The 27,905-nt window shown below is 45.3% G+C and overlaps 1 protein-coding gene across 2 annotated transcripts; it reads left to right on the top strand.

The window, feature by feature from the left end:
• Window positions 1-27,415, top strand: QSOX2 (quiescin sulfhydryl oxidase 2). Of its 2 annotated transcripts, none has more exons than XM_082208579.1 (12): window positions 1-366; window positions 6,566-6,666; window positions 8,091-8,139; window positions 9,489-9,594; window positions 10,812-10,902; window positions 12,002-12,147; window positions 14,498-14,632; window positions 16,214-16,343; window positions 20,177-20,299; window positions 21,721-21,871; window positions 25,157-25,345; window positions 26,680-27,415. In XM_082208579.1, the coding sequence occupies exons 1-12, from the start codon at window positions 75-77 to the stop codon at window positions 27,171-27,173; spliced, it is 2,007 nt and encodes a 668-aa protein (XP_082064705.1). In that variant the 5' UTR covers window positions 1-74; the 3' UTR covers window positions 27,174-27,415. The 2 variants fall into 2 exon arrangements, with proteins under 2 accessions (XP_082064705.1, XP_082064704.1); XM_082208578.1 differs by having other exon boundaries at window positions 9,486-9,594.
• Window positions 27,416-27,905: the final 490 nt, after the last annotated feature.

Genomic DNA, 27,905 nt, shown 5'->3' with positions numbered 1-27,905 from the left:
GGTCCTCACCAGACCTGTTTCCAAGGCAGGCTGTCCGTTGCTAAGGGCGGCCTAGCAGCCAGGCTCACCCGGTCATGGAGGCTGGTGGCGGCGGCGGCTACGGGCGCCGGCGATGGGGGTGGTGGCAAGAGGTATTGCCGCTATGGCGTGTGCTCTTGGCGGCGTCGATGATGATTGCTGTGGTTCCCGTCAGGGCGCGGCTGTACCAGGCGGGCACGGACCCGGTGTGGGTGCTAGAGGCCGCGACAGTGCGGAAGGTTCTGCGGGGCTCGCCCTCGGCCTGGCTCGTGCAGTTCTACTCCTCGGCCTGCGGGCACTGCGTCGCGTTCGCGCCCACGTGGAAGGCGCTGGCCGGGGACGTCCGCGGTGAGCGAGCTAAGAGGACGGGGCCCCTAATATATTGGGGCGCGCCCCTCCCCTTCCCCATTACTCTCTCTGCCTTATTTATTATGCATTTATCTTCTCCCCATTAGCTTCATGGCTGAGTAGGGGGAGGGGTGTGCATTTGAACCCTGGTGTAGCACAGAACGCGACCATTGGCTCCCACTGGACCCTTAGAGAAGCAGGTTATGCTGTGAGGTGGTGGTGGAGGAGAGTGGCTGGTGCAGGGGCCACTCTAGTGAGCATCATTGTTGGTGGTGGAGGAGAAGGATGTTTGGGAGGGAAGTGTTTGAGCCTTTTTATCTTCACAGCAGCCCTATGAGGTAGGCCAAAGTGAGAAGAGTGCATAGGGGTGGGATTCAAACCTGGCGCTTCCTCCGCCAGTCCTTCCCCAAGTTGGTGCTTGGTAGAGTCCAGAACATCTTGGAGGGGCCCGCAGGTTGTGGAAGGCTGGTCAGACGGCTACAGCTGACAACAAACCGGTCTTTTATTTTGCTTATTGCTACTTACCAAATGTATGTATATATAGATATACAGATCTAGATATATCTAGATAACAGAGCAGTGTGCAGCTGTTTATAGTCTGAAGGGATTCAAGGCAGCTTTCTTTGCAGAGTTCTTGTTTCTCCAGGGCTACAACTGAATGCATTTGGCATATTAATTGGAAGATGTAACAGATCAGGGTTTATTGCTGCAGGTTCTAAATGGCTGACAGAGAGGCCACCATAGTTGACTTGTTTGCGAATCTTAGATCCATTTCTAGGACTGAGATGATGCCAGTGATGATGGCCTCTGTCCAAATTGAGAAGACATTGCCAGCGAACTGGAGGAGGACAGTGTATAGCTTCAACAATTGTAGTCTTCTCTTGTCCTATATGAGACCTGGTGAGGAGCCATTCTTTACCCCCCAGCCCTTCTCATTTCTCAGCTTCCTGATGGCTCTACCATGAGAAATTCTCCTCCAGCTCCTGGTTGAGGGTGTGAGAAAGAAAGCAGTGAAGTTATCCACCTTCCCCTGGGGCTTCCCAGCTGAGGATGTTGTGATTACCACTTTTAAAAGCTTAACTGAGTACATACCCTGCCCAAACCAGCTCAGCAGACTTCTGTCATAAGAAAAGCATGCTGTCTTCACAGTGGCCAACAAGATGCTCCAGTGGGAAACTCACAAGCAGGAATTGAGCACAAGAACACACTCTGCTCCTGCAGTTCCCAACAACTGGTATTCAGAAGCCTTGCTGATGGTGGAGGTAGAGCATAGCCATCATGGCTAGTAACCACAGAGGTTGCAGCTCTCTAAATTCTGCATAGGATGTCATTATGCAGAAGGCAAAACTGTCTGCTGAGAGAGCTGTCTGGACCAAGAAACATCAGACATTTAAAGCATATGGCCAAAGAATTCTGAGAATTGTAGTTTATTAAAAGCACTGGGGATTGTAGCTCTGGGAGGGATAAACTGTGGTTCCCAGAATCCTTTGGGGGTTTACATGTGGTTTACATGTATGGTGTGTATACAGCCCAAATCTAGTTTAAAACATGAGAACACAAGAAGAGCCCATGTCTTTCTGCATGCCAGGTAGGCAATAAGGGTGTAAAACTGAAGGCCATTCCAAAGTGATTTTGTGTTTCTTCCCAGTTTAAATGTTCTCCAGGGTGGCTGTGTGCAGATGCTGGAAAAATAATAATAATAAATTCTTTACTGGGTTGACCAAAATAGCTTCTCCAGTAAACAATAGGGGTTCCAGATAGTTAAATCTTGAAGTTGTTGGTATTTGTCTGTCTTGTGAGACAATGGAAGAGTGAGGTCAAGCTGTTGGAAAGTTGCAGTGCCTGCTGTGGCTATAGAGATCATTGTTTTTGTGCTTTCAAGTTTTTGTTGTTGGTAACCTCAAGAGTTCAGAACTTGGTCTTTGCAGCATGAAAGTATATCATATTCTCTGTGTGCACATCATGGTGACAGAACCGACATACCTCCAAGGGTAGTTGTCAAGGAATTTAAAATTTTCCTCAAAATATAGTTTGCTGGCTATCACTGTCCTTGGATTGAGAGAGCCTTGCCAGGTATGCTGCTAGCTTTGAGATCGGATTACTATTATGTGCTTTACCTGGAGCTGTCCTTTTATGTAGTTTACCTGAAGCTGACCTGCTATGAACACACAGTGCCAATCCTGAAAGGGTGACGCAGGCTGTCAATGTGTTACTGAGCACACTTCAGGTTACTTGTATTGGTTTACAAAGCTATATATGCAATTTGAGGCCTGGATACCTGCGAGACCTATTCCCATATACACCTTTTGTTTTGGCTATTCCAACTCAGGATTGTGGTATGCTCATATGTGGGAGGTCCTTCTTGGTGATGGGGCCCCTGCTTTGACACTCCCCTCCGAGACACTACTGGCTGAGAGGCAATTGAGGTTTGGGGGTCAATTGAATTTCAGCTTCACATTGTTAAAGCTTGTTTGTAGTTCACCTGCCTCATTTTTGCATATATGGTCTCTAAACTCTGTGCAGCTTGCTTCTGAGTACGTGTCCTAGGATTGTGCCATAAGCAAACAATTGATTGGATATGTGACATAGCATTGTTTTTGCTCTGTGACAAATAAATCATGTTAAGCCATCTTAGGTTTGCTTGATTTTTATTAGAACATAAGAGTATAGGAAGAGCCTGCTGGATTACACCAGTCCAGAATCACAGTGGCCAAGCAATTAATTTCCTGTGGGAAGGCAGCAAACAAGATTTGCGCACAAAAGCACACTCTCTTCTTGTGACTTCCAGCAACTGATATTCAGAAGCATTACTGCTGCCGACTGTGGAGGCATAGCCATCATGGCTAGTAGCCATTGTTGTCCCTCTGCTCCATGAATTTTCCCAGTCCTCTTTTAAAGCCATTCAAGCTGGTGGTCAGTGCCTCCTTTGGGAGCAAGTTTTATAGATAACTATGTGCCAGTTAGGGTTAGTTTATATGGATTTTCAACTCTGTGGAGCTTACTTCAGAGTACACGTGCCTGGGATTCTGCCGTAAGCAAACAGCTGGCTGTCTACATTGCTCCATGACAAATGAATCATGTTAATCCATCTCCCAACTTTAGCATTTAGGTGTGCTTGATTTTTGTTGATATGTTTGCTGTTGTAACATAGCTTGTGCTGACTAACAGAAGTTAGATTCCAGAAGTTAGATGTTATCGTTGTGATTCCTGCATTGTAGGAGGTGGGCTGGATGATCCTTGGGGTTCTGTCCAACTCTTCTGTGATCTAACTCTCTAGCCTGCAACATAACTATGAGCCTGTGAAAAGGCTGGGAGGGTGAACTGAAGCATGGCTGCCTTCTTCCACCCCCCTCCCTTTGTTGAAGGCTGAGCAACCCATCTCCCAGCTGCTGCACTTAACCAAGTATTTGTTTGGAGATGGGCTGGCATTGTTGGGAGGCGAGCCATTTGCATTGGTTTTGTGATGCCCCTGGCTCATTTTCTGCTTGAGGCCTGAGGAGACAGGTGGGGAAGGGGAGTGCAGTGCTGAATCATGAATGAGGCAGATCACCCCAAGCCAAACTTTCTGTGCTTGTGTTTCCTGGGACAAATGTGGCTTGGTGGCTATTGTGTGGCTGCCTGAACGCTCCCCCATCTGCTCTGGGGTGTTGGTAGCTAGCCTGGTGTCTGCTCAGCTGTCAGTGTGGCAGCTTTTCCAAAGGAAAATAAAAGTCAAGGGAAGGAGGCATTTCTTCAGCAAGTTTCATAGACTCATAGAATTTTAGAGTTGGAAGAGACCCCAAAGGATAATCTAGCCCAACCCCGTGCAATGCAGAAATCACAAGCATCTCTGACAGATGACCATCCAGCTTCTGCTTAAAAACCTATAACGAAGGAGAGTCCTTCCCCTGGGCTGGTGAAGCTTCCATATTTTCACTTGTCCCTTTTCTGAAACATAACATAAGAAGAGTCTGCTGGATCATGCCAATGGCCCATCTAGTCCAGCATCCTCTTCTCCTAGTGGCTGAACTGTTGCCTGTGGGAAACCAGCAAGCAGGATTTGAACACACAAGTCCTCACCCCTCCTGTGGATTCTAGCATCTGCTATTCAGAAGCCTGCATAGGGGCAGTGTAGCCATAGCATAGCCATCACATCAGAAGTCCTCTCTTCTCAAGCCATCTAGGTTGGTTTCCATCACTGCCACCTGCACTGCCTCCCTGCACAATTTAACTAAGAAGAACTTTCTTTTTTCTGTTCTCTTCCAATATTCAGCTTCACTGGATGCCAACACATTTCTAGTGTTATGAGAGAGGGAGAAAAACTTTTCTCAACCCACTTTCTCCAGGCCATGTATAATTTTATAAATGGGTGTTTTCCTTTTCCTTTTTTAAAAAATCTTGTTTTCTCTAAGAAAAACTTCTATAAACCCCAAGCATCCAAAGACTTGCAGTTTGTGTGTGTGTGTTTTGTGTTTGTCTTTGTCAAAGTGACTTTGTGGGTGGCAGCTCCCTCTCTTTGGTTTATGGGTGACCCCTGAAGGGGCTGCAGTGAGGAGATGCAGTCCTCAGGCTCAAAAAGGTCTTATTGTGTCTGGTTGGGAGGATTAGGCCCATCCCAACACTATATGGAAAAAAGTTTTACAGTTTACCTTTTCCCCACTCTGTGAAAACCTACCCATCTCATTATGTAGCAAGAACAGAATGCTTGGCTCATAATGTTAGGAACACACATTTTCACCAAACTCGAAAGGGCAAGTTCCCTAGAAGATCCTTGGATTTTAGTGGTGTTTAAGCTAACAAAGAAAAATTCAGGTTCTTTTTTAGTGTAAAATTCTTTAAAATTTCAGTTTATAATGTCTATAAAACAGACAGAACAATTATAACAGGGGGAAATTAAAGGATGAAAAACAAACAACTAGAAAATAGGAATTTAGAATAAGTACAGTTGCATATGGGTTAAAGTAATAAAGTCCCACTAAAGAATAATAGAATTGGAAGGGATCCCATTGGTCATCTAATCAAATCCCCTGAACTGCAGGAATATCAACATGATCTAATTCTAGATTTGCCAAGCTTGGGACAAGGGTTGCCTTGAAAATTATGCTTCCACTATAATATGTCATAAAACAAGGCCAAATCATGCGAAGTATCTGGAGGTTCTAATCCTTATTGATATAAAATTATGCATCATTTTCTCCATTATACCTCTATTCCAGGTATTCTATCAACTGTCCAGTGTAAGATTTGGAGCTGTTTTCCATTGAGTTGCAATTACTGTTCGAGCTACTATTGGCAACATTGTATCCTCAAAAACGAGAAGTTCAGGTTCTTGTTTGGGTGGGCTCAAATGCATGCATACAACCAGAGGCCCTTGGACCTCAAAGTGAAATCTGTAATTGGCTACAATGCTTTGTCATTTTTCATTGATTCGCACACCTCTGATATTTGGCCAGATTTCACTCCTCAGCAGGTGGTGATACAGTGGTTGGGGTTTTCACAAGTTAGACCTGGGTTCAGTTCTCTGCTCAAGCCATGAAGCTTTGCTAGGTGATTTCTGGTCAGGAACTCTCAGCTTGACCTACCTTACAGGATCATTGTTGATGGCAAAGAGATAATAAAACCAGAACAATTAGGTTCTCATTGCCAGATTGTACACCAGTTAGAGAAATCTGGATTTTATGACTGCTGGAATTGGCAGAGTTTAGAGTGGTGGACACCTCTGCCCATTCTTCCCGAGACCATCTAATTCCTCCTGTGCAGATTATCATGTCACAACTTGTCTGCTGGGACAATATTAAGTCTGTTGAGCTTTGCTTCTGGTTCACCTAGAAACCCAGGAGCACCTCCAGCAGCTTTTTTTCTTCACCCCACCATTTGTGACTTGCCATTTGCTGCACTGACAGAGGAGGGTATTAACTGTGCCATGTCTGATGTATGCAACTTGAGAATTTGAGGGGATTTTGACTCAATGAGTCTTGTAGCCTTTGCCTTCTCCAGTGGGAGAGATTAAGCCGATTGCCTGGAGCGCCATAAAATGTTACTGTCACATTGGCTCATTTTAGAATTGTAAAGTTGGAAGAGAACCCTAGGATCATATATTCCAACCCATAGGTAAACTGGTCCCAAGTGGTTATGCGTTTCATTCAAGGGTCTTTAGGGGAAATGGAGTGTGGTTGCTTCCTGGAAATGCAGGAATAAGTCTTTGCCTGTTTCCTTTCAGAGTGGGAACCTGCCATCAGAATTGGGGTGCTGGACTGCGGGGATGAGGTGAACTACGAGACCTGCAAAGACTATGGGGTTCAGTACTATCCCACTTTTAGGGTAAGTGACTCCAGGAACACACATGCCTAGAAACATTTCTGCTTATTCCACTCAGTTAAACAGACTGGGATGTTTGTGAGTTCTCACCCCCCCCCTTTTGAATCTACAAGCTGTGGTAACAGTTTGATCCTTAAGCCAGTCATTAGGGCTCCCCAAGTGAACATAAGGAGAGCCTTGCTGGATCAAGGCCATTAACCCATCTAGTCCTCCATCCTGTTCTCAGAAGTTGCCCAACTGGGCAAGCCATGAGGGAGGGGGAGATTTGCAAGAGGATATTTTTCCAGGGAAGTTTGGGGGGGGGGGCAAATGAGTGTGCAAAGACTCATCCTCTCATTTGCCAGGTTTACCTAACCAGCTTCAACATGCAAAAATTCACAAGGCGGTTCATTTGCATTTGGATGTCTTGAGGAATGATGATCGGGAGTGATTCTCCTGCAAGTTACAATTTTAAAAGGCTTCAAGGTTGCTTTTTTTTTTTTAAGACTTGGTGTCTAATGAGCTGAGCTGCTCTAGAGGTGCTTGACATGATTGCAATCAAATTGTCCAGGGGATGGAGTGATTCTCCTATGATGAAAGTTTGCAGCGTTTGGGTTTTGCCTCTGAAATTAGGGTTACCAGACGTCCCTGGTTCCCAGGGACAGTCCCCGGATTCACCAATCTGTCCCAGGACAAAATCTGTCCCCGGAATGTCCCCGTATTTATGCCTGGGGACTTCTGGCGAGGCAACATGGCGGGTGCCATGGCAGCGAGCAGCACCTGAGGTCCCAGCCACGTGAATGTTCCAGCCAACCTCCCTCCCTCCCTCCCTCTGCGCCTCCTCCAGCACCAGCAGCCTCTCTTTTGTGAGGAGGGCTGTGTGTGAGTCCGCTGTTTGTCCACCTCTGGTAACGAGACACTACCACGCCAGTTAAATCTCCATAGAGACTGCACTCGCCCTCCAGCGGTCTCCCGGTTATGGGAAGCCGGTGCCTTGTGTGTGTGTTTGAATGCGTGTTTTCCCAAGACCAGTGAGCGCCTTTACTCAATCTCTCTCCCCCCCCTCTTTTTTTGGAGTTTGTGTGTTGTAGATGGGCTTCTCTGCCTGCCTTGTGTCGAGGTGTGCGATCGACAACTTTGGGGTCCCCCCCACTAAAAAAATGTCAAGAACTCTGGGCATCCTTTTCCTAAATTAAAGCATGAAAAAAGAGTGTCCCCAGATTCCTTGAAAAAAATCTGGTAACCATACTCTGAATACCAATTGCTGGAAAACATAGGAGTGGGGAGAGTGCTCTTGTGCAGGCTTCCCACAAGAACTGTTCAGCCACAGGATGGTGGACTAAATGGGCCATTGGCCTGATCCAGCAGGATCTTCTTACGTTCTTCTGTTTATTATGAGCAGTGATGGTGGCTATTCTAATAAAACCCTCCTCTCTTTTCTCTTCCAGTATTTCAGGGCTTTTGCCAAAGACTTCACAACAGGAGAAAACCACCATGGTAAGAGCAATTCTCTAGAAAATGTGCTCAAAGCAGTAGCACTGAGGACTCCTGTATCAAAAGACTAAAGGATACTTAAGTTGGCTTAAGAGAAAACTTAGTTTAAGCCCATAACATTTAAAACACATGCTCAAGCAGTAATCATCAAAGCCTGATAAGTAAAAGATGGTTATTATGATTTCATTAAATTTATTTACCACTTGATTGAAAAAACCCCTCAGATTGGTTTATAAAAAGATAAAACAAGAAAATCAATAAAAATGTACAATACTTTAAAACATACAGAAGTTAGAATACCGAAACAGATTAAAATCCACATCAACTTTTTGAACATCTGGACAGCTTTGTCTAAATGAGAATGTTTTGAGCAGGTGTTGAAAACTGTACAGTAAAGGCACCTTCTTGATATCAATAGGCAGGAAGTTCCAAAGTGCAGGTGCTGCCACACTATATGATCAAGACCTTACAAATGCAGAATGGTTATTATGTGGCACCTATAGTAGTAGCACCAGTTCCACTGATCAAAATGGTCGAGTGGGCACATGTGGAGTAAGGTGATCTCATAGGTTAATGTGATCTCAAAGGTCAGAGGTTTTCAACCTTTTTGAGTCCTTGTCTCCCTTGACCAGCTACATTCTTTCTGTGGCAACCCTGTGGGGCTCAGGAGCCGAGTTATGTCACCCGTTGCCTGCAGAGCTGGCAGCCTCTTACCCTTTCTTGAACACCCTTCCTTGTGGAGTGTTCCCTCAGCCTCTCCCCTCTCCTTGGGAGTCCTGCTGGTGGACTGACTGGGCTTCCTTGCCCACTTGCTTGCTCACTCCGAGGCCGCCTTAGCTCCTGGCAACCATCACCTCCTGACCAGCCCCAAAGGCACCATTTGGCAGCTGAGGTTGTAGCCAGGGCTGCTGCAATAAACAGCCGTGCAAGCCTTTGGGAGGCAGAGACATGAGAGGGCATTAGAGGAGGGAGGGAAGGAAAGAGGAACAGAGGCCACCGGTTGAAAACCACTGTCATAGGTTAATGTTGAAATAGGGTTTCTTGTGTTGGACTCTTGACAGGGTCTTCTTGGGCAGATGTAGCCACCTCCAGATCTTCTGCTCAGAGACACCAGGTGGCATTGAGTGATTAAGGCACCTAAGTGCCTTAATTCTGTGTGCCTCCTGTACCAGATCAGAGGAAAGTTGTAAATGGATCCATTCTGCTTGTCATCAGGGGGAGGAACAAAGTATGTTAGGAATCTGCATGGAGGTGTCTTGTTGTTGTATTGCAGGGGGTTGGACTAGATGACCCTTGGGAACATTTCCAGCTCTAGAAATCTATGATTCATTGTTGTTCTCTCTCCTTAGCAGGCTCTGATCGGGAAGTTCAGACAGTTCGTCAGACCATGATCGACTTCCTGCAGAATCACTCCCGGGAAACAAAACCTCCTGCTTGTCCCCCTTTGGAGCCAATCATGTGAGTATTTTGCATTCAGTATAATAAGTTGTATTGACAGGGACAGCCTACACTCTGGTAATGTCGAGATTAGACTATTGCAATGTGTAGTAGGTGGGGCTGTCTCTGAATATAGTTTTAAAACTTCAGCTGAGACAGAATTTAACAGCAAGGTTGCTTACTGGGGCAAGATGGACTGAGCATATAAAACCAATTCTGGCTTGACTACACTGGCTGCCAATTAGTTTCTGGGCCTGATTCAAAGTGCTGGTTTTCACCTACAAACAAAGAAGAGCCTGCTGGATCAGGCCAGTGGCCCATCTGGTTCAGCATCCTGTTATCACAGTGGCTAAGCAGCTGCTTGTAGGAAGCCAGCAAGCAGGATTTGAGCATAAGAGCCCTCTCCCCTCCTGTGGTTGCCAGCAACTAGTATTCAGAAGCATTGCTGCCTCAAACTGCAGAGGCAGAGCATTGACCTTGTGGCTAGTAGCCATCAGTAGCTGCCTCCTCCATAAAGTCTTATGTGACTCAGGATCCCAGGACCTCAAGGACAGCCTCTCTGAACGAACTGACCCAGACCCTGCAATCATCACCTGAGGCCCATTTTTGTGTCCCCCCTCCGTGGGGGGGGGGGGCAGGAGGAGGACAGGGCCTTTTCAGTGGAGTCTTCCATTTCGTGGAATGCTCTCGCCTGGCACAATCATCACATATCTTTAGGTGCCAGGCAAAAACAGGAGACTTTCTTTTACTCCTGGGAAGCAAACAAATTTGCCAAACCGTTTGCTAACTGTTGATATCAAAGCTCCCAGAATCCTTTCTACTGTTGATTAATAACACTGCTACATGCAATACACGGTTGTATCACTTCACAATTGATTTGGACTCCAGTGGACTTGGCAGTGGCACAGAGTGAAGGAGAAATTATTGTTACTTATTATTAAATTAATTTATTCCTGCATTGTAGAGGGTCGGACTAAATGACCTTTGGGTCCCTATCAACTCTGCAATTCTAGGATTCTGTTTAATCTCACCTCTTTCCCTGACTGACTGAAGGAGGCCTCCAGACAAAATGGAAAACATAGAAAAGAAATAAACCTGTGTGTATGTGTGTGTGTCAAGAGAGAGAGAATGAGAGAGAATGATCTGTTAAAGCATACTGGTAATTACAAGAAAGATGATCCTGCATTTGTGAAACAGTTAAATTCCCTGTCAAATGACTGTTGTCTCTTTTTTTTAAGGCCAGAAGAAATGCTTTCTCTCTTCAATAAAGGCTTTCATCATTACACTGCTGTCATCTTTGAAAGCGCAGACTCATATGTTGGACGAGAGGTAATGTAATCTTTACCTAATCGGGCCAGTGGTTGATGTAGGCCAGCATCCTGTCCTCACAATGACCAACAAGCTGCCTGTGGGAAACCAGTGTGTGGAACACAAGCACAAGAGCACGTTCCCTGTGGTTTCCAGCAACTGGTATTCAGAAGCATTACTGCCTCCAACTGTGGAGGTAAAGCACAGCCATTGTGGCTGGTAGCCATTAATAGCCCTCTCCTCTGTGAATTTGTCTAATCCTCTTTTAAAGCTATCCAAGTTGGTGGCCATTACTGCCTCAACTCCTGTGGGAGGGAGTTCCATGGTTTGAGTATGCATTACTTAATTCATTAAGGGGTGCAGCAGGCAGGCATGCTGTTGTGTGTGCCCAATGTTAGAAAAAGCTTTTGTAGTGTTTGAAATGCCTCAGTGAGTTAAGGAAAGCTTATTGACTGCAAGGAAGGTCACTGGCTACGAGTGTTTGTGTGTCTTTGGACTGGAGCCCTTTCTGCAAGCTGGGTGTTTATGACATTATATCTGGCCTTATTACTGGGACCTGAGACTTAACCTTCCATTTCTGGTCCTCATTAATGCAGAATCGCATTAGAAAACGTGACGATAAAAGGTTTTGAGGCAGTAGGAAGTGGAAAGAAGCTGGGATTTGTGTTTGGGTTTATGTCCCTATATTAAGACATTTTGTTCCAAGAACTGGCCAAGGAATTGAGGTCACCCTTTGCCTATGGGGGGTTAGGTTAGCCGCTCAAGGCTATAATCCTGTGCATCATTGCAGATAAATCCTGTTGAGCAGAGTGGGATATAAACATAGAATCCTAGAATTGTAGAGTTGGAAGGGAACCCAGGGTCATCTAGTCCAACCCCCTGCAATGCAGGAATCCCAGCTAATGGTTTTGCATAAAACCATAGTATTGTAAGAGTTGGAAGAGACCCCAGGGTCATGTAGTCCAAACCCACTGTGTGGGTTCTTCGTCCTGGTCTCTCTCTGGCGAGTGAACTATAGCATGTCTACATCTTTTGGGTAAGCTTTGGCTTTCTTTGCAGTGAGAAAGGTCAACTTGCAGCAGCATACATATAACCTGTGTGTGTTTCTACCCACACCCAGGTGATATTGGACATGAGTCAGTATGAAAACATTGTGGTAAAACGAGTGCTGGATTCCAACACGGCTTTTCTCAAGAAGCTCAGCATTACCTCTGTCCCTTCATCTTACCTGATCTATCCCAATGGATCCCATGGATTAATCAACATGTAAGTGTGAGTGGGGGTGAGTTGTGATGTGGTGAATTTCAAAAGGGACAAATGTGAGGTTCTGCACTTGGGCAGGAATAACCTGATGCACTAATATAAGATGGGTTGCCAGCAGTCCGTGTGAAAAGGATCTAGGGGTCTTAGTAGACCGCAAAGTTCACACTACACGAGTCAACAGTGTGATTCAGCAGCAAAAAAAGCTAATGCTATTCTAGTATTGGCAGAAGTATTGTGTCCAGATCAAGCAAAGTGATAGTACTGCTCTCCTCTGCCTAGGTCAGACCACACCTGGAGTACCATGTCCAGTTGATGATCAAGGGCCTGGAAACCAAGCCTAATGAGGAACAGTTGAGGGAGCTGGGTATATTTAGCTTGGAGAAGAGGAGAAAGGATAGCCATCTTCAAATATTTAAAGAGCTGTTACAGACAAAGCAAGCTTGTTTTCTGCTACTTCAGAGGGGAAAACCCAAACCAATGGATTCAAATGACAAGAAAGGAGATTAAAACTAAGCGTTAGAAAGAACTTTAGGAGGGTAAGAGCTGTTTGACTGTGGAACGGATTCCCTCGGAAGCTAGTGGACCCTCCTTCCATTTAAGCAGAGGTCGGGTGGCCATCTGTCAGTGGTGCTTTAGCTGTGGTTCCTGCATTGCAGGGGGTTGGGCTTGATGACCCTTGGGGTCACTTTCAACTCTACAGTTTTCTGAATGTAAGAAGAGTGTGGAGATTAGTAAACATTTCCTGTTGCAAATGTGCAAATTCTTGAAAACAACCCCCTGCCTTGTGAACAGCTAATAAACCTTTTGCCAGTGATTATTGTGGAGAGGGGAAGCGGGATCTAGAAACAGCTACCTTAATAAAATGGCACCGAAACTGCTTTGGTCACCCTATATGATGATCTCTGTCAGGAGAGAGACAGGGGAAATGTTTCCCTGTTAATTTTCCTTGACCTCTTTGATACCATTAATCATGGGATCCTTCTGGAGTGACTGTCTGAGTTAGGGATGGGTGGCTTCTCTTTGCAGTGGTTCTGGTCCTACTTTGATGGTCGTTTCTACAAGGTGATGCATGGGGAGTTCTCTTTGGACGTGCAGCGTTCAATTCAAGGTTCCTCAGGGTTTGATCTTTTCCCTCATGCTGTTTAATATCTACCCAAAACAGCTGAGTGAGGTTATCTGGAGTTTTGGAGTATGTTGTCTGCAATATGCTGATGACACACAGCTCTACTCTCCATTGCATCTGCGGGGGTGGCAGTGGAAGTCTGTTATCTTGCTTCGGTAATATGCTGTAGGAGAGCTAACAAACTGAAGCTCAATCCCAATAAGACTGAGGCACTGTTAGTGGATAGCTTACTAGAGTGGGTGGATGGGGATGTCCTGCTCTTGATGGAGTTATACTCCCTCTGAAGGAATGGGTAAACACCTTGTGGGTGCTTCTGGATCCATTGTTGTTGCTTGAAGCTCAGGCGACGTTGGTGGCGCAGAGTGACTTTTATCAGCTTTGGCTGGTAGCCCAACTGCACCCCCATCTGCACAGGAATAGCCTAAGTTCTGTTGTCTATGCTCTGGAAGCCTCTAGGTTAGATTACTGCAACATGTTTTATGTGGGGCTGCTTCTGAAGATGGTTTGAAACTTAAGCTAGTGCAGAATTTGCTAGCCTGGTTGCTCACTAGGACAAGGCAGTTTGAGCATGTAACACCAATCTTGACCTGACTGCACTGGCTGCTAGTTGGTTTCCAGGCCCAATTGAAAGTGCTGGTTTTGACCTATAAAGACTTAAATGACTCAGGACCACAATACCTCAAGTGCCGCCTCTCCTCATATGAACCAACCAAGACCCTGCAATCACCATCTGAAGCCCTTCTTCACTTCACAAGAGTTCCTGAGGTTGGCAATATGATAATGGGCCTTTCCTGTGGTGGCTCCCTGTTTGTGGGATGCTGTTCCTAGGGAGGCTCACCTGGCGCCTTCATTACATATCTTTAGCTGCCAGGCAAAAGCATTTTTATTCTTCCTGGCCTTTTAAACTGTGTGTGGGGTTGTTGGACAATAGTTTGTTTGTAACTATGTTATGTACTTTTGTGTTTTTGTACTGTAAACTGCCCTGTGATCTTCAGGTTGAGAGTGGTATAGAAATTTTAAAAAATGATAATGATAGTAATAAAATATGCATCATGCCTTAATTTGTGTAGTGATATATTTTCTCAGAGGCAATATTTCCCCCTGTAACCTTCAGAGGAGAATTTCTGTTGAGCCCAATGAAGCTTCTGTCTTCTGTCGATACACTGTTGTTCCTCTCTGCCTGTTGAGCTTCAGCTGTTCTTAACTTTTGCACTGTCCTTCCATACACAGTTTGAAGCCGCTTCGGTCTTTCTTTTCTTCCTATTTAAAGTCACTCCCTGGCGTCGGAAGAAAACCTCCACCAACACCCATCAGGCAAAACCAAGAAGAAAACCAGGACATCAAAGAATGGAAAGACTTTGACAAGTAAGTGGTGCTGCTGGGCTCCCCCTTTCATGGCAAACAGCTAAGGGCTGAGTACAGCTCACCTCTGCTCAGAGTAGACCCCCTGAAATGAAAAGGCCTGAGATATGGACATCTGTCAAATATTCTTTAGTTGGATGTCCATGAGTTCTGTTGTTATGAGAGAGGGTGTAAAACCTTTCTCTATCCACCATGTCAGGCATAATTTTTAAAACTATCATGTCACCTTTTACTTGCCTTTTCTCTAAACTAAAAAGTCCCAAACACTGCAACTTTTCCTCATAGGAGAGTCAATCCATCCCCTTGATAATTTTGGTTGCCCTTTTCTGAAACCTTTCCAGTTTTACAATAACCTTTTTGAGGCCATCAGAACTATCTACAGTGTTGCAAATGTGGTCACACCAAAGTTTTGTATAATCCAACTTTTTTTTTGGGGGGGGGGAGGAAGACTTGCTGCTTACATGCTTTGTTTATTGCAAGGGAGGAGGTAGTGTCAGTATTTGCCCTGACATGCAGCATACAAAAGGGCCTGGGGTGTGCAGATCTCCCCAGGCATGTATGTGTGTGAGAGAGGGAGAGTGATTCTGCATGCCTGATACTGAAATGAAGTGGAAAGGTCTTGCAGGTGGTAGCCCCCTTGCTCATGCACCTGCAGCAGATGAGGGCACATCACCATTTCAGAACTCTGCCTAAGAGCCAGGTTATTGTGAAAGCATTTCCATGATACTTGCTTATGCTTGGATGACCTCCAGCAAAAGTTTTGAAACTCTGACATTTCAAAAGCCACTAAAAAAACCCTTAAAAAACCCTAATAGCTGTCTGGACTGTGTCCAGCCTTGAGGAATGTGGACGTCTCCGAGCAGCTGAGTAACCCAACAGGAGGCTTGTGGTGAAAGAAGCAGTTTATGCCCTGGCAAATCTTCTGTCCATTGAGATCAGCCCTCTGAAGCAAGCAGGTATACACAAACCATCCAAGAATGCTGTAGACCACAAGTTTAACATGGGCCAACAGTGTGATGCAGCAGCAAAAAAAGCTAATACAATTCTAGGCTGCATCAACTGTAGAATAGCATTCAGAGCAAGGGAAGTAATAGCACCTCTGTATTGTGCCTTGGTCATACCACACCTGGAGTACTGTGTCCTGTTCTGGGTGCCACAATTTAAAAAGGATATTGACAAGCTGGACTGCATGCAGAGGAGGGTGACCAAGATGATCAAGGGTCTGGAAACCAAGCCTTATGTGCAATTGTTTAGGGAGCTGGATATGTTTACCATATAGGAGAGGTGACTGAGAAGAGATTTGAATTGCCCTCTTCAAATACCTAATGTGCTGTCACATGGAAGACAGTTTCTGCTGCTCCAGAGCGGAAGACCCCCACTTCTAAGGCAAGGAATGAATCTTAGCACATATTGGTTACTTGTGGGAAAATACAGTAACCTCAGAGCACAGACTGCTAAGGATAAACCCTCTTTTTGACATGTTGGTAATGTCAGTTCTCCAGTGCTTTTGCTTTTTTCCTGGCAAACCAACTCATCTTCCCCTTTTAAAATTCCCATTCACCATGTGTGTTGCCTGTTTTCCAGATCCAAGTTGTACATGGCTGACCTTGAGTCCGGATTGCATTACTTGCTCAGGATCGAGCTCGCCACTCATAAGACTCTGGAAGGAGCCAAGCTGAAGACCTTCAAGGATGTTGTTATACTGTTTGCCAAGGTAAACGTTTCTGATTTTTTTATTGCATTTGGTAAGAGCACCATAAATCTGGCCCCATGGAGGACTCTGCATCAGCCGAAGTAAACATCCAATAAAGTAAACTTTGATGTGTTTATGTGGAGGGGAAGAATTAATAGCCACCAACCCTGCAGCCCATCGCAAAGGTCAAATTAAAACCAAGGCTGCTTGTTGCTGCCTTGCAAAAGCAGCAAATCAAAAAAGTTGTGGAAAATGGCTTCTTTATAAAGCAGATTACAGGATATGATATGAGAGCCATCTTCAAATATCTATAGGGCTGTCACGTGGAAGATGGAGCAACTGGCAGGAGCGAGCCAGCAGTAAATCACACTGTGCATGTTGTAGTTAACTCTTTATTAGCAAGAAGAGGATCTGCACAGACTTGGCAAAATGTCAGGCCTAATGAGCACATGAATTAGTTGCCCCATGAATTAGTTGCTGAGACTTAAGGCCCCTGCCTCCCCACAGCCACCTATGTCTCCTCTCCGTAATTTTTTCAAAGCAATAGATGACTGTGCCTGCGTGCCTGTCTTTGCTACTCCTGGTTCTTGCCTCTTCTGGTTCCGGGAGACTGGCGGGTAGGGAGTTTGTCACTGCAGGAGGGGGAGACACCCATGACTCTTCAGCAGCCTGACTCCTCTCTGCCTCTTAGCCTCTCTCCTATCACCCTCCTGTTCCAGCTTCTGCCTCTGTCTCTGGACTCTCTGCCACAGACTCTCCCTGCTCACTAAGCCTGTCACCTCTTCAGCTTCTGACACCTTCTCTTCTTAGTCTCCCTCTGACCACTCATGGTTTTCCAACCATCACCCCCCCCAGGCTCCAGTGGTTCTTCCTACCATTCTTCTGTGTTTAACCAGTCCATGACATCAAGCTTTATTTCTCCTGCTCTGGAGGTTAGGACTTGAACCAACAGATTCAAATTGCAAGAAAGGAGATTTCAATCAATATTAGGAAGAACTTTCTGATAGTGAGAGCTGTTTGACAATGGTTTGAACTCCCTCAGGAGGTGGTGGTCTCTCCTTCCTTGGAGGTTTTTAAGCAGAGGTTGAATGGCCATTTGTTAGGGATGCTTTAGTTGTGATTCCTGCATTGCTGGGGGGTTGGACTACATGATCCTTGGGGTCCCTTCCAACTCTACAGTTCTGTGATTCTATGAAAAATCCAGACATTCATTTTCTGAAATCAAGACTACATGTCTTTATCTCCCAATAGAGCAGTGGGAATTGCAGCCTGCATTCTGTTGATGTGACCTGGGCTTTATCCTCCCCTATCCCTAAGATTTTAACTCCATTTTGTTGAGCCTAAATATCTCAGTGTGAAAACAGCTGGGCTGATGCCAGATTACTGGGTGTCTTATACTGTACTTGCTTTTTCTAAAGAATAGCACTCAGAGCATCGCTAAGTCGCTGGGATCTTTGCTCAGTGTTCAGGCTTCGGATTTTGATTATTGCAGGATTAGCTCCTTGGCTGCTAATGCTGCTTGCAGCAACTCTGCTTCCTAAGACCTGAGCTCCTTTCTGCTCCCTCTGAGAAGCCTTCTGAGTGCTCTTTGAGATTTGTGTGGGGAATCTGGTGTGAATTTTGCTGCCTGAAAGCTGTCTCTCCTTATTTCACATACAGGGAGGAGGATCAAACTGATTCTTTGCCTTCTCTCTTTCTCTTTGTTGTTGCTGTAAAGTTTCATTTTATAATGTATATAAAACAGAGAACAATTATAGCAACAGATGAAAATGAGAAGATGGAAAGCAAAGCCATAAAACAGGCTCATTGAATGAGTTCAGTTGCACAGGGGTTAAAGTAGCAAAGTTCCAGTAAAGAATAATATAATTGGAAAGGATCCCAGGGTTCATCTAGTCTAACAACCTGCAGTGCTGGAAGATCATTATCTAATAATCAAGTCCAATTCCAGATTTGCCAGGCTTATGGCAAGAGTTGTCTTGAACACACACACACACACACACACACACACACACACACACACACACTTGATTTCAGTGAGAAGTAGAACCTCCAGACACTTTAAAAATGATTTGGCCTTCCCTTATGACATATATGTCATAAAGGAAAGCCAAGTCATTTTTAAAGTGTCCGGAGGTTCTACTTATTGAAATCTCCAGTTATGCGTTATTTTCTCTATTATTGCTCTGTTCTATAGCAAGTGGTACCAAGTGTCCAATGTAAGATTCAGGGCTGTGTCCCATTGAGTAGCAGTGACTATTCAAGCTGCCAAGATAAATTCTTCTGACAATATATGTACATTAAAGGTAAAGGTACCCCTGCCCGAACGGGCCAGTCTTGACAGACTGTGGGGTTTGTGCGCCCATCTCACATCTATTGGCCGGGGGCCAGCGCTGTCCGGGGACACTTCCGGGTCACGTGGCCAGCGTGACATCGCTGCTCTGGCGAGCCAGAGCCGCACACGGAACGCCGTTTACCTTCCCGCTGGTAAGCGGTACCTATTTATCTACTTGCCCCCGGGGGTGCTTTCGAACTGCTAGGTGGGCAGGCGCTGGGACCGAGCAGCGGGAGCGCACCCCGCCGCGGGGATTCGAACCGCCGACCTTTCGATCGGCAAGCCCTAGGCGTTGAGGCTTTAGCCCACAGCACCACCCGCGTCCCTTATATGTACATTAGTATCCTCAAAAAGATTCAGTCTCATTAATTTTGGATCAAGCTGATCTAGAAACCCCTGAGTGGTAAACAAGTGGGTTGCTCCACTTTTCCTTGACCCACCAGGAACCCCTGCTGCATCCATGATTGTGCACCAGGTTTTGCGGAAATCCTGAGGTCAGGCAGCACCTCCTCCTCCTGTTGAACTTTTGGCACTTTGTGAAGACTTATTTATTCTAGCAGACTTTTTAGCTGTATTCTGATTTTATAGTTTTAACCTATTTTTAGCCTTACTGTATTGGGTTTCTTAGATTGATTGCTGCAATGTGGGGCTTCCCTTGTGCTGCAGTCCCAGAGGCTGCAGTCAGTGCAGAACGCTGCAGCATGATGCTAACAGGAGTGAGGACTTGTCAGCGTATAACACCCCTGCTCAGAGATCTGCACTGGCTGTCCATTTGCTACCGGGTCCAGGGGTTTCCATTAGTATACAAAGCCCTTAACCTCTTGGGACCAGTTTACCTTTGAGATCATCTTGCCCCACATGGGGCTGCTTGACTGCTTCAGTTGGCAGAACTGGCATTGTTACATAATACCTGTTCTGCTTTTGTCAGAACTCAATCATTTAGTGTGGCAGCAGCTATGCTTTGTCACTCACTCCCTGTCTATTGATATCAAGCAGGCGTCTTCACTGTATTTTTTTCAGCACCTGCTAAAAATATTCTTGTTTAGACAAGCCTACCAAGATGCTTAGAATGTGTGAATTTTAATCTGTTTTATTATTTTAACTTTTTGTAGGTTTTAAACTATTGATTTTCTTGGTTTATCTTTATCTGCTTTAGGATGGGATGATTTTTTGCACTCAAGTGGTGTATAAATTTTAGGAAATAAATAAGATAAATATTTTTCTTAGAAATAAAGACACTGGTCATCACTGCACCTTGAGGCACCAAGTTCCATAAATTATTATTCATTACTTGAAGGAACAGCTTCTTGTTTGGCCTCTCCTGCATCTGCCTTCTAGTGTAGAAAGTAAGCAGGACTGCTTTTTTGCCGCTTTTTCAGTGCATGGATCATGCGTGCACTGCCTTCCATCACCACTTTTTCCAATTCTGTTTAATCTTCATAGAAGGAGCAAAGATGGCGGACAGTGTCCGTCTGTGAGAATAAGCTCTAAGATGTGGTTAACTTTCTCATCTTTCATGCAGCTGTTTCCTGGACAGCAGCCTGTGATGAAGTTGCTGGAGACCTTGCAAGTGTGGCTACTCAGCCTCCCACTGGACAAAATCCCGTATGATGCCATCCTTGATCTGCTCAACAACAAGATGCGGGTAAGCCCCAACTAGCTCTTGGCATAAATGGCTGCTATAGCAAATGTGGGATGGAGTTGTGTGATCCAATGCACTGCTGCCTGACAACTTTGCTTCACAAAGAGCATTTTCAACAGTCCTTGTTAGCTGTGTGTCCCATAATGCCTGGCAGTTGGATCATAGAATTGTAGAGTTGGAAGAGTCATGTAGGGTCATGTAGTCATCCCCTCTGAAGCAGCAGAAAACAAGCTTGCTCCATTTTCCACGTGACAGCCTGTCAAACATTTGAAGCTGACTGTGATCTCAACTCTCTGTCCCCTCTAGGTTAAACATAGCCACCTCCCACAACTGTTCCTTTTTAAGGCTTGGTTTCCACTAGCTCTTGATCCTCCTCCTTGCCCTCCTCTGCACACCCTCTAACTTGTTAATTGCATTCAATCAGACCAAAGGCCCCTCTAGGCCAGCATCCTGTGCTCAGAGTGGTCATCCAGGTACCACTTTGAAAGCCCTCAAGCTGGACCATGAACACAGTTGCCCCACTTCCGATTCCAGCAATCTGATATAGAGAGGTGTAACCACCTCCCAGTACCTGATATTTTTATTTATTTTGGTTAGAAAATTTGTAGTTCACTGTTTGTGGAAAGAAAACCTCAAAGCAATTTGCCCTGGTGATTGTACATGTCCATCATGGTCTCCTGGCAGAATTATCTACAGGTCTTGTCACTATTGCTGATATCGGTGGTGGTGTTTTGAGCCTTTCAAAGAGATGCTGAAATGACAGTCAGTTACAATAATCCCAGCTTGTCCAGGTATTTATGAACATAATAAGAGCCTGCTGGATCAGGCCAGTGGCCGATCTAGCTCTGCTTCCTGTTCTCATAGTGGGCCAACAGTTTCCTGTGGGATACCAGGATTTGAGCACAAGAGCAGTCTCCCCTCTTGCGGTTTCCAGAAACTGGGATTCTGAAATTGCTGCCTCTGACTTTGGATAACCATCCTGGCTAGTAGCCGTTGATAACTCTCCCCTCCATGAATTTGCTGAATCCTCTTTTAAAAACATCCAAGTTGGTGGTCCTCAGTGCCTCATGTGGGAAGGAATTCCACAGTCAAATAGGACTTTGTTTTATCTGTTCTGAATCTTCCAGCATTCAGCTTCATTGGATGTCTTTGAGTTCTAGTGTTGTGAGAGGTAGAAGAACTTTCATGTTGCCTCTTAACAAACCTTTTCTCTAGATTAAGAAGTCCCAAACAGTGCAACCTTTCCTCCTTGGGAACATGTACCATCCCCTTTATCATTTTGGTTGGCCTTTTCCAAACTTTTTCCAAATCTGTAATCCCATTTTTGAGTTGAGGTGATCAGAACTGCATACTGTCTTCCAAAGATTTGTATAATGGCGTGATGATACTGGTAGTTTTGTTTAACACATGCTGGCTTTTTCTAGATCTCTGGGCTGTTCCTGCCCAGCCGCATCCAGTGGGTCGGGTGTCAGGGCAGCCGGGCAGAGCTGCGGGGATACCCTTGCTCCTTCTGGAAGCTCTTTCATGTGCTGACTGTCCAGGCGGCTGTCCGGCCACAGGTCCTGCTCAACACAGGTAGGAGATGGCTGGTCCCTCTGAGAGTCTAAGGCAGCTCTCCAGGGATGCTTTGCACTACCACTCTCATCAGCCTCAGCATCATTGCTGGCTGGGGCTGATGGGAGCTGTAGTCCAAAGCCTCTCTGGAAGGCACCAGTTAGAGGAAGACTGATTTTAGGAGTGGGGGAGCGGGTCTGGCATCCTTTGGGCATTCACTGCAGTTAGAAGCAGTCAGCTCAAGTGCAACAGAAAGTGTTGGGGTTCTGGGGAAAGCACTGGCTTCCCTGCTTCTTGCAACCATGCACTGAAAGCTGGATCACTTGTTTGCACAGGAGCAAAGTAAGGGAGCTGCCTAAGTGCTGTCTTCGTGTGATGAGCATGTTTGCAAAAACATTTGGCTCAGTCGCAGAAAAGGCTGCGTCATAAAAAGATGAGGAGTGTATGACAGGCTAGAGCTGCAATTCAGCATCATAGAACTGTAGAATTGTAGAGATGGAAGGGACCTCAAGGGCCATCTAGTTCAACAGGAATCTTAATGAAAGCATCTATGGCAAATGGCCATCCAACGTCTGTTTAAACACTCGCAATGAAGAAGAGTCCTCCATCTTCCAAGGGAGACCATTCCACTGTCAAATAGCCTTTACTGTCAGAAAGGTCCTCTAGTCAGAATCTCCTTTCTTGCCATTTGAATGTGCTGGTTTGGGTCCTCCCCTGCAGAGCAGCAGAAAAGAAGCTTGCTCCATATTTGTGTGACATCCTTTAGATATTTGAAGATGGCTATCATATATTCTTTAAGTCTCCTGTCCTCCAAGCTAAGCATCCACAGCTCCCTTCACTGTTCCTCATAAGTCCTTGTTTCCGCACATTCCAGCTTCACCACATCTTAAATTGTGGTGCCCTTAAGTGGACACAAGACTCCAGGTGGGGTCTGACCAAGGCAGAATAGTACTATTACTTTCATTGATTGAGACTCTACTATTGATGCAGTGTAGAATAGCATTAGTTTTTTTGCTGCTGCATCACACTTTTGGCTCATAACAGGACTGCTGAATTTTTCTCACATGTACTGCTGTCAAACCAGATGTTCCCCATGCTTTATTTGTGCATCTGGTTATTCTTGCCTAAGTGCAGAACCTGACATTTGTCCCTATTGAATTTCCTTTACCAACTCTTCCGTTCCAGAGGAAGGTTGAAAGTTGAAGGTCTGCATGTCTCTGTGTGTCTTCCACATACTTTGCCATCCGTTGAAACCAGGCCACATTTTTTTATCGCTTCTTACGACAAAAGAATTGGGTCAGGCGGCCGGATTAGGTCTTGGGAGGTGTTCCCCCCCCTTATTGCTTGCTTTTAAATCCCATCTACTAAAAAGCCGGATTCTCCCCCTAATCCTGCCAGCCGCAGGTGGGCTTTGATGGGACTTGCCCACTTTAAAGATTAGGGTTACCCTGAATCGCAGCAGTTCGGGGGCGGGTGACGGCAGCTGTTTACACAAGATGCATCCCTTGCCTGGTCAAAGGAAGGAGCCTTTTTCGTGGAGTCTTTCCGTCTGCCTTAAACCCCTCAAGAGTGGTGCAGAGAAATGGTGATCCAAGCAATCCCCTCTGAATAATTCACCCATATTTATCCAGATGAGCCAGCCCTGTGCTTTGCTGCCCAAGATCTTTCTGCAAATCTTACTGCAAAACAGCTCTGTGGAGAGATTTTGAACTCCCTCAGAAGGCAGTGGACTCTCCTTCATTGGCAGTTTCGAAGCAGAATTTGGCCACCTGTCGGGGATGTGTTAGTTGTGATTCCCACTTTGCAGGGTGTTAGACCGGGGACTGGATGACAGTTGGGAGTCCCTTTCGATTATACAATTCTTTGCTGCTATGATTCTGTATTCCTCCTTGTTCTATGATTCTATGCTCCACAGGGGTAGGACCCAATCAAATGGATTTAAATGAATCACAGAATCATAGTATCGTAGAGTTGGAAAGGATGCTGAGGGTCATCTAGTCCAACCCCCTGCAATGCAGGAACCTCCACCAAAGCATCACAGACAGGTCCTCTGACAGATGGCCATCCAACCTCTGCTTAAAAGCATACAAAGGAGAGTTTATCATTTCTCAAAGGAGTCCGTTCCAGTGTCAAACAGCTCTTACTATTGGAAAGTTCTTCCTTGTTTAGTCAAGTTCTTGTAACTTGAATCCATTGGTTCGAGTCCTGCCCTTCAGAGCAGGAGAAATCAAGCTTGCTCCATTGTCCATATGACAGCCTTTTAGATATTTGAAGATGGTTATCATATCTCCTCTCAGTCTCCTCTTTTCCAGGCTAAACATACCCACCTCCTTCAACTGTTCCTCTTAAGGCTTGGTTTCCAGACCTTGATCATCTTGGTCACCCTCTGTTGCAAATGTTCGAGATTTCCAATATCCTTCTTAAATTGTGGCACTCAGACCTGGACACAGGACTCCAGGTGGGGTCTGACCCAAGGCAGAATAGAGTGGTACTATGATTTCCCTTGATCTGGATGCTATATTTCTGTCGATTCAGCCTAGAATTCAGCTTTGTTTTTTGTTATTTTTGCTGCTGCTGCATCACACTGTTGACTCATACTAGGACCCCTAGATCTTTTTCACATGTTCTACTAGCAAGCTGGGTGTCCCCCATCTGATATTTGTGCTGCTGGTTCTTCCCACCTAAGTGCAGAACCTGACATTTGTCCCTATTAAAATTTATTCTGTTACTTTGGACCCAGTTCTTCAAACAGTTATGGTCATCTTGAATCCTGATTCTGTCTTCTATGGCATAAGCTAATGAGGAGAAATTAAAAGAAAGGAGATTCCAAGTCAACATTAGGAGTAACTTTCTTATGGTAGGAGCCACTTGACAGTGGAAGAGACTCTTGCAGAAGGTGGAGGTCCTGGAGAAGCAGAGCAAGGCTAAGAAAAATAATTTAAAAATGAAAAAAATATTTGTGTGTGTGTATATGTGTGTGACACCCACCCACCCAAAACTCTTCCCTTAATTGTCTAGCTTAAGGCATCTCTCAAATTTCACAACCAATTATTTAAAAATATTTGAAAATGTTAATGTAATCTATATCTTGTGTTCCTTTTCGAACCTGTGGACTTTGATTATTGCCAACACATTCCACACATTTCCAAGTCCTCCTTCATGATGGATGACAAATCACCCTGTAGTCCCATTTTTATTGAGCTGCAGGTGAATCAGCCCAAATGTGATGGTGGATGTTGATGGGCACCGCTTGTTTTAGAGTTTGGTTTTGATTCAGCCTTGCTGGCCTTCCACCTCTCATTGCAGGTTTTGAAGGCAACCCCCAGGTGGTGCTGCAGGTCCTGAGGAAGTACATTCGGGATTTCTTTGGGTGCCGAGCCTGCTCTCAGCACTTTGAAGAGATGGCTGAGGAGTCACTGAAGGATGTGAATACCCTGGATGAGGCCGTGCTGTGGCTCTGGGAGAAGCACAACGTTGTGAACGCCCGTCTGGCAGGTGTGAAAGCAGAACTGGGCCAAGATGACCAGTCTCTCCTTGGGCTTTCAGAAAAGGGGAACCCAAATGATCAAGGGAATGGAGTGACTCCCCCATGAGGAAATGTTGCAGTGCTTGGGTCTTTTAGTTTAGAGAAAAGACAAGTAAGAAGCAGCATGATAAGAGTTTGTAATATTTCTCCCTCTCTCCTGATGCTAGAACTCATGGGCATCTGGTGTCGGAAGGCTTAGTAGAGAGAAAAGAAAGTACTTCTACAGAACTTGCTCCCGAAGTAGGCAATGACAGCCATCAACTTGGATAGCTTTAAGAGAGGATTAGACAAATTCACCAGTCACAGTGACTATACTCTGTCCACAGTAAGAGGCAGCAATGCCTCTGAAATCCCAGTTGTTGAAAACTGTGGGAGGGGAGAAGGTTTTAGCACTTGGTTCCTGATAGCTGACTTCCAACAGGCAACTGTTCAGCTCCTGTAAGAACAGGATGCTGTCCCAGATGGGCCATTGGCCTGATCCAGCAGGCTCTTATGTTCTATGCTCTTATATTAACATATTTATTCATCCAGTAATTCTAACTGACCCACAAAAGTAACTATGCCTGGTCCGTATACCATGCTTAAACCAGAATTTCCCAGTTCAAGCTGTCACAGGAAGCTGTGGTCTAACAAACCATGGCAATCTGTTCCTCCACACTGAGAATGGAAGGAAGTGTCATGGGAAACAGAATGGCAGACTGGAACCTTGAACAAGAGGCACTCCAAGCAGCACTATTGGACTGCAGGGCCCACTTGCGTGGACACCAAGTATTAAAGAGTGAAAGCCATAGCTCCAAAAGTGGGACTTTGATTAAAAACAACAACATAAAGACATAAGAAGAGCCTGCTGGATCAGGCCAGTGGCCCATCTAGTCCAGCATCTTGTCCTCACAGTGGCCAACCTGTTGGCCCAATGGGAAACCTGCAAGCAGGATCCAAGCACAAGAGCCCTCCTCATGTCTCCACTTGCTTCATAAGGGAGTCACTCCATCCCCTTAATTTCCATCTCCCTTTTAAAGTGAGCCCACCAGAACTGTCTGCAGCCTTCCAAACGTCATTGCACCAAAAATTTGTATCAACAGTATTATTATATTGGCAGTTTGACAAATGATTCGTAAAGCAAATTCACTTTTTTTATTCTTTGGTTTGTAATCCGTCCATCTGGCATGAATACTTTAGTTGCAATTCCTTCATTTCAGGGGGTTGGGATAGATGGCCTTTCGGATCCCTTCCAACTCTACAATTATATGATTCTGTGATTCATGCAGGGCTCCTGAACTAATTCTCTGCCCCTTCTTGACAGGTGGCTTGAACGAAGACCCAAAATTCCCTAAACTCCAGTGGCCGACACCAGACATTTGCCCTCTTTGCCACGAAAAAAGAAATGGCCTGCATGCCTGGAATGAAGCCCAAGTCCTTCAGTTTTTGAAGCGGCACTACAGCAGCGACAACATTCTCTACACCTACACTGAGGAGGGATCCAAAGAAGAGGGAGACGAAAACTCCCATAAGAAAAACGTCAGAAAGAATGAAGAATGGATCCCTAATCTGGAACGACAGCTGGATCCTGAATCTCACGTATTGGACATATTACTAGCCAAAGACCAAAACAAGCCTTTGGCCAAGGAGGAAATGAAGCCAGCTGTCTCCTTCCTGGGGATAGGGTTCTCCAATGTCGACATGAGCCTCTGCATTGTCCTTTACATTGCATCCTCTTTCTTCCTGATGATCATGTACTTTTTTTTTCAGATGAGGTCCAAGCGCCGGAAATTGTGGCATCCCCGTCCATACGTTTAGGCTAGAAGGAAGCCCCGGTTTCTCTCTTGGCCTGCAGCTTTAAGGTTTTTGATCAGGGATTTTTTCTTCTTCTCAAAAAGCAGTATTTCTTGTTCTGGGAAAGGGCTTTCCCTTCTTCCAAGTGTTCATCTACTGCTCTTCCTGGAGCTCCCTGTTGTGGGATGGACTGGATTTGAAACATGTGCCTGTAACTGCCAAACACACACATCACACACAGACATTAAAGTGTTTCAGACATTAAAGTGTTTCTGCTGGTCTTGCACACCTTGGTTTCTTGAAGAAGTGTAGGGAGTTTGTTTTTGAAACAAGTTTCTGAAGGAAACATAGATACTCCTCTTCTATAGCAAATATTTCCTGAATACTCTGCTGTGGGGAGGCTTGCTAATCCATCTTGCCCCAGGTGGGATGCTCAGCCTGTTGGAAACATGGATCACTCTGGAATGATGGGGCAACCAGGGGGCAGCAGCTTGAGAAAGTACTATAAATAATAATAGTATTATGTTATTATTATTATTATAATTATTATTATTATATTTATATCCCAAGTTTTTCCCAGACTGGGATTCTAGGCGACACCCACAAATTAAAACAACACAGATGAAATGTGAAAAGCCAAAAACATCTAAACTATATTATTTAAAAGATAATTCTCTTTTGCTGATTACAGCCTCTGGGAGTTCGTGACCAAGTCTTGTAAATAGGGACGTATGGCGGGGGATTGGAGGAGACTGA

The sequence above is a fragment of the Podarcis vaucheri genome (genome assembly GCF_965113315.1).
Source record: "Podarcis vaucheri genome assembly, chromosome: Z".
Classification (NCBI taxonomy): Eukaryota; Metazoa; Chordata; class Lepidosauria; order Squamata; family Lacertidae; genus Podarcis; species Podarcis vaucheri.
Note: the sequence above shows the minus strand (reverse complement) of the source record. Positions and strands in the feature narration are given on the sequence as shown.

Excerpts from the sequence above, each read along its gene's own strand:
- QSOX2 (XM_082208578.1), top strand. The coding sequence starts at position 75 with ATGGAGGCTGGTGGCGGCGGCGGCTACGGGCGCCGGCGATGGGGGTGG. Across the intron at positions 6,667-8,090 it reads AGTACTATCCCACTTTTAGG|TATTTCAGGGCTTTTGCCAA; the intron begins GTAAGTGACTCC and ends TTTCTCTTCCAG. Across the intron at positions 16,344-20,176 it reads TTGTTATACTGTTTGCCAAG|CTGTTTCCTGGACAGCAGCC; the intron begins GTAAACGTTTCT and ends TCTTTCATGCAG.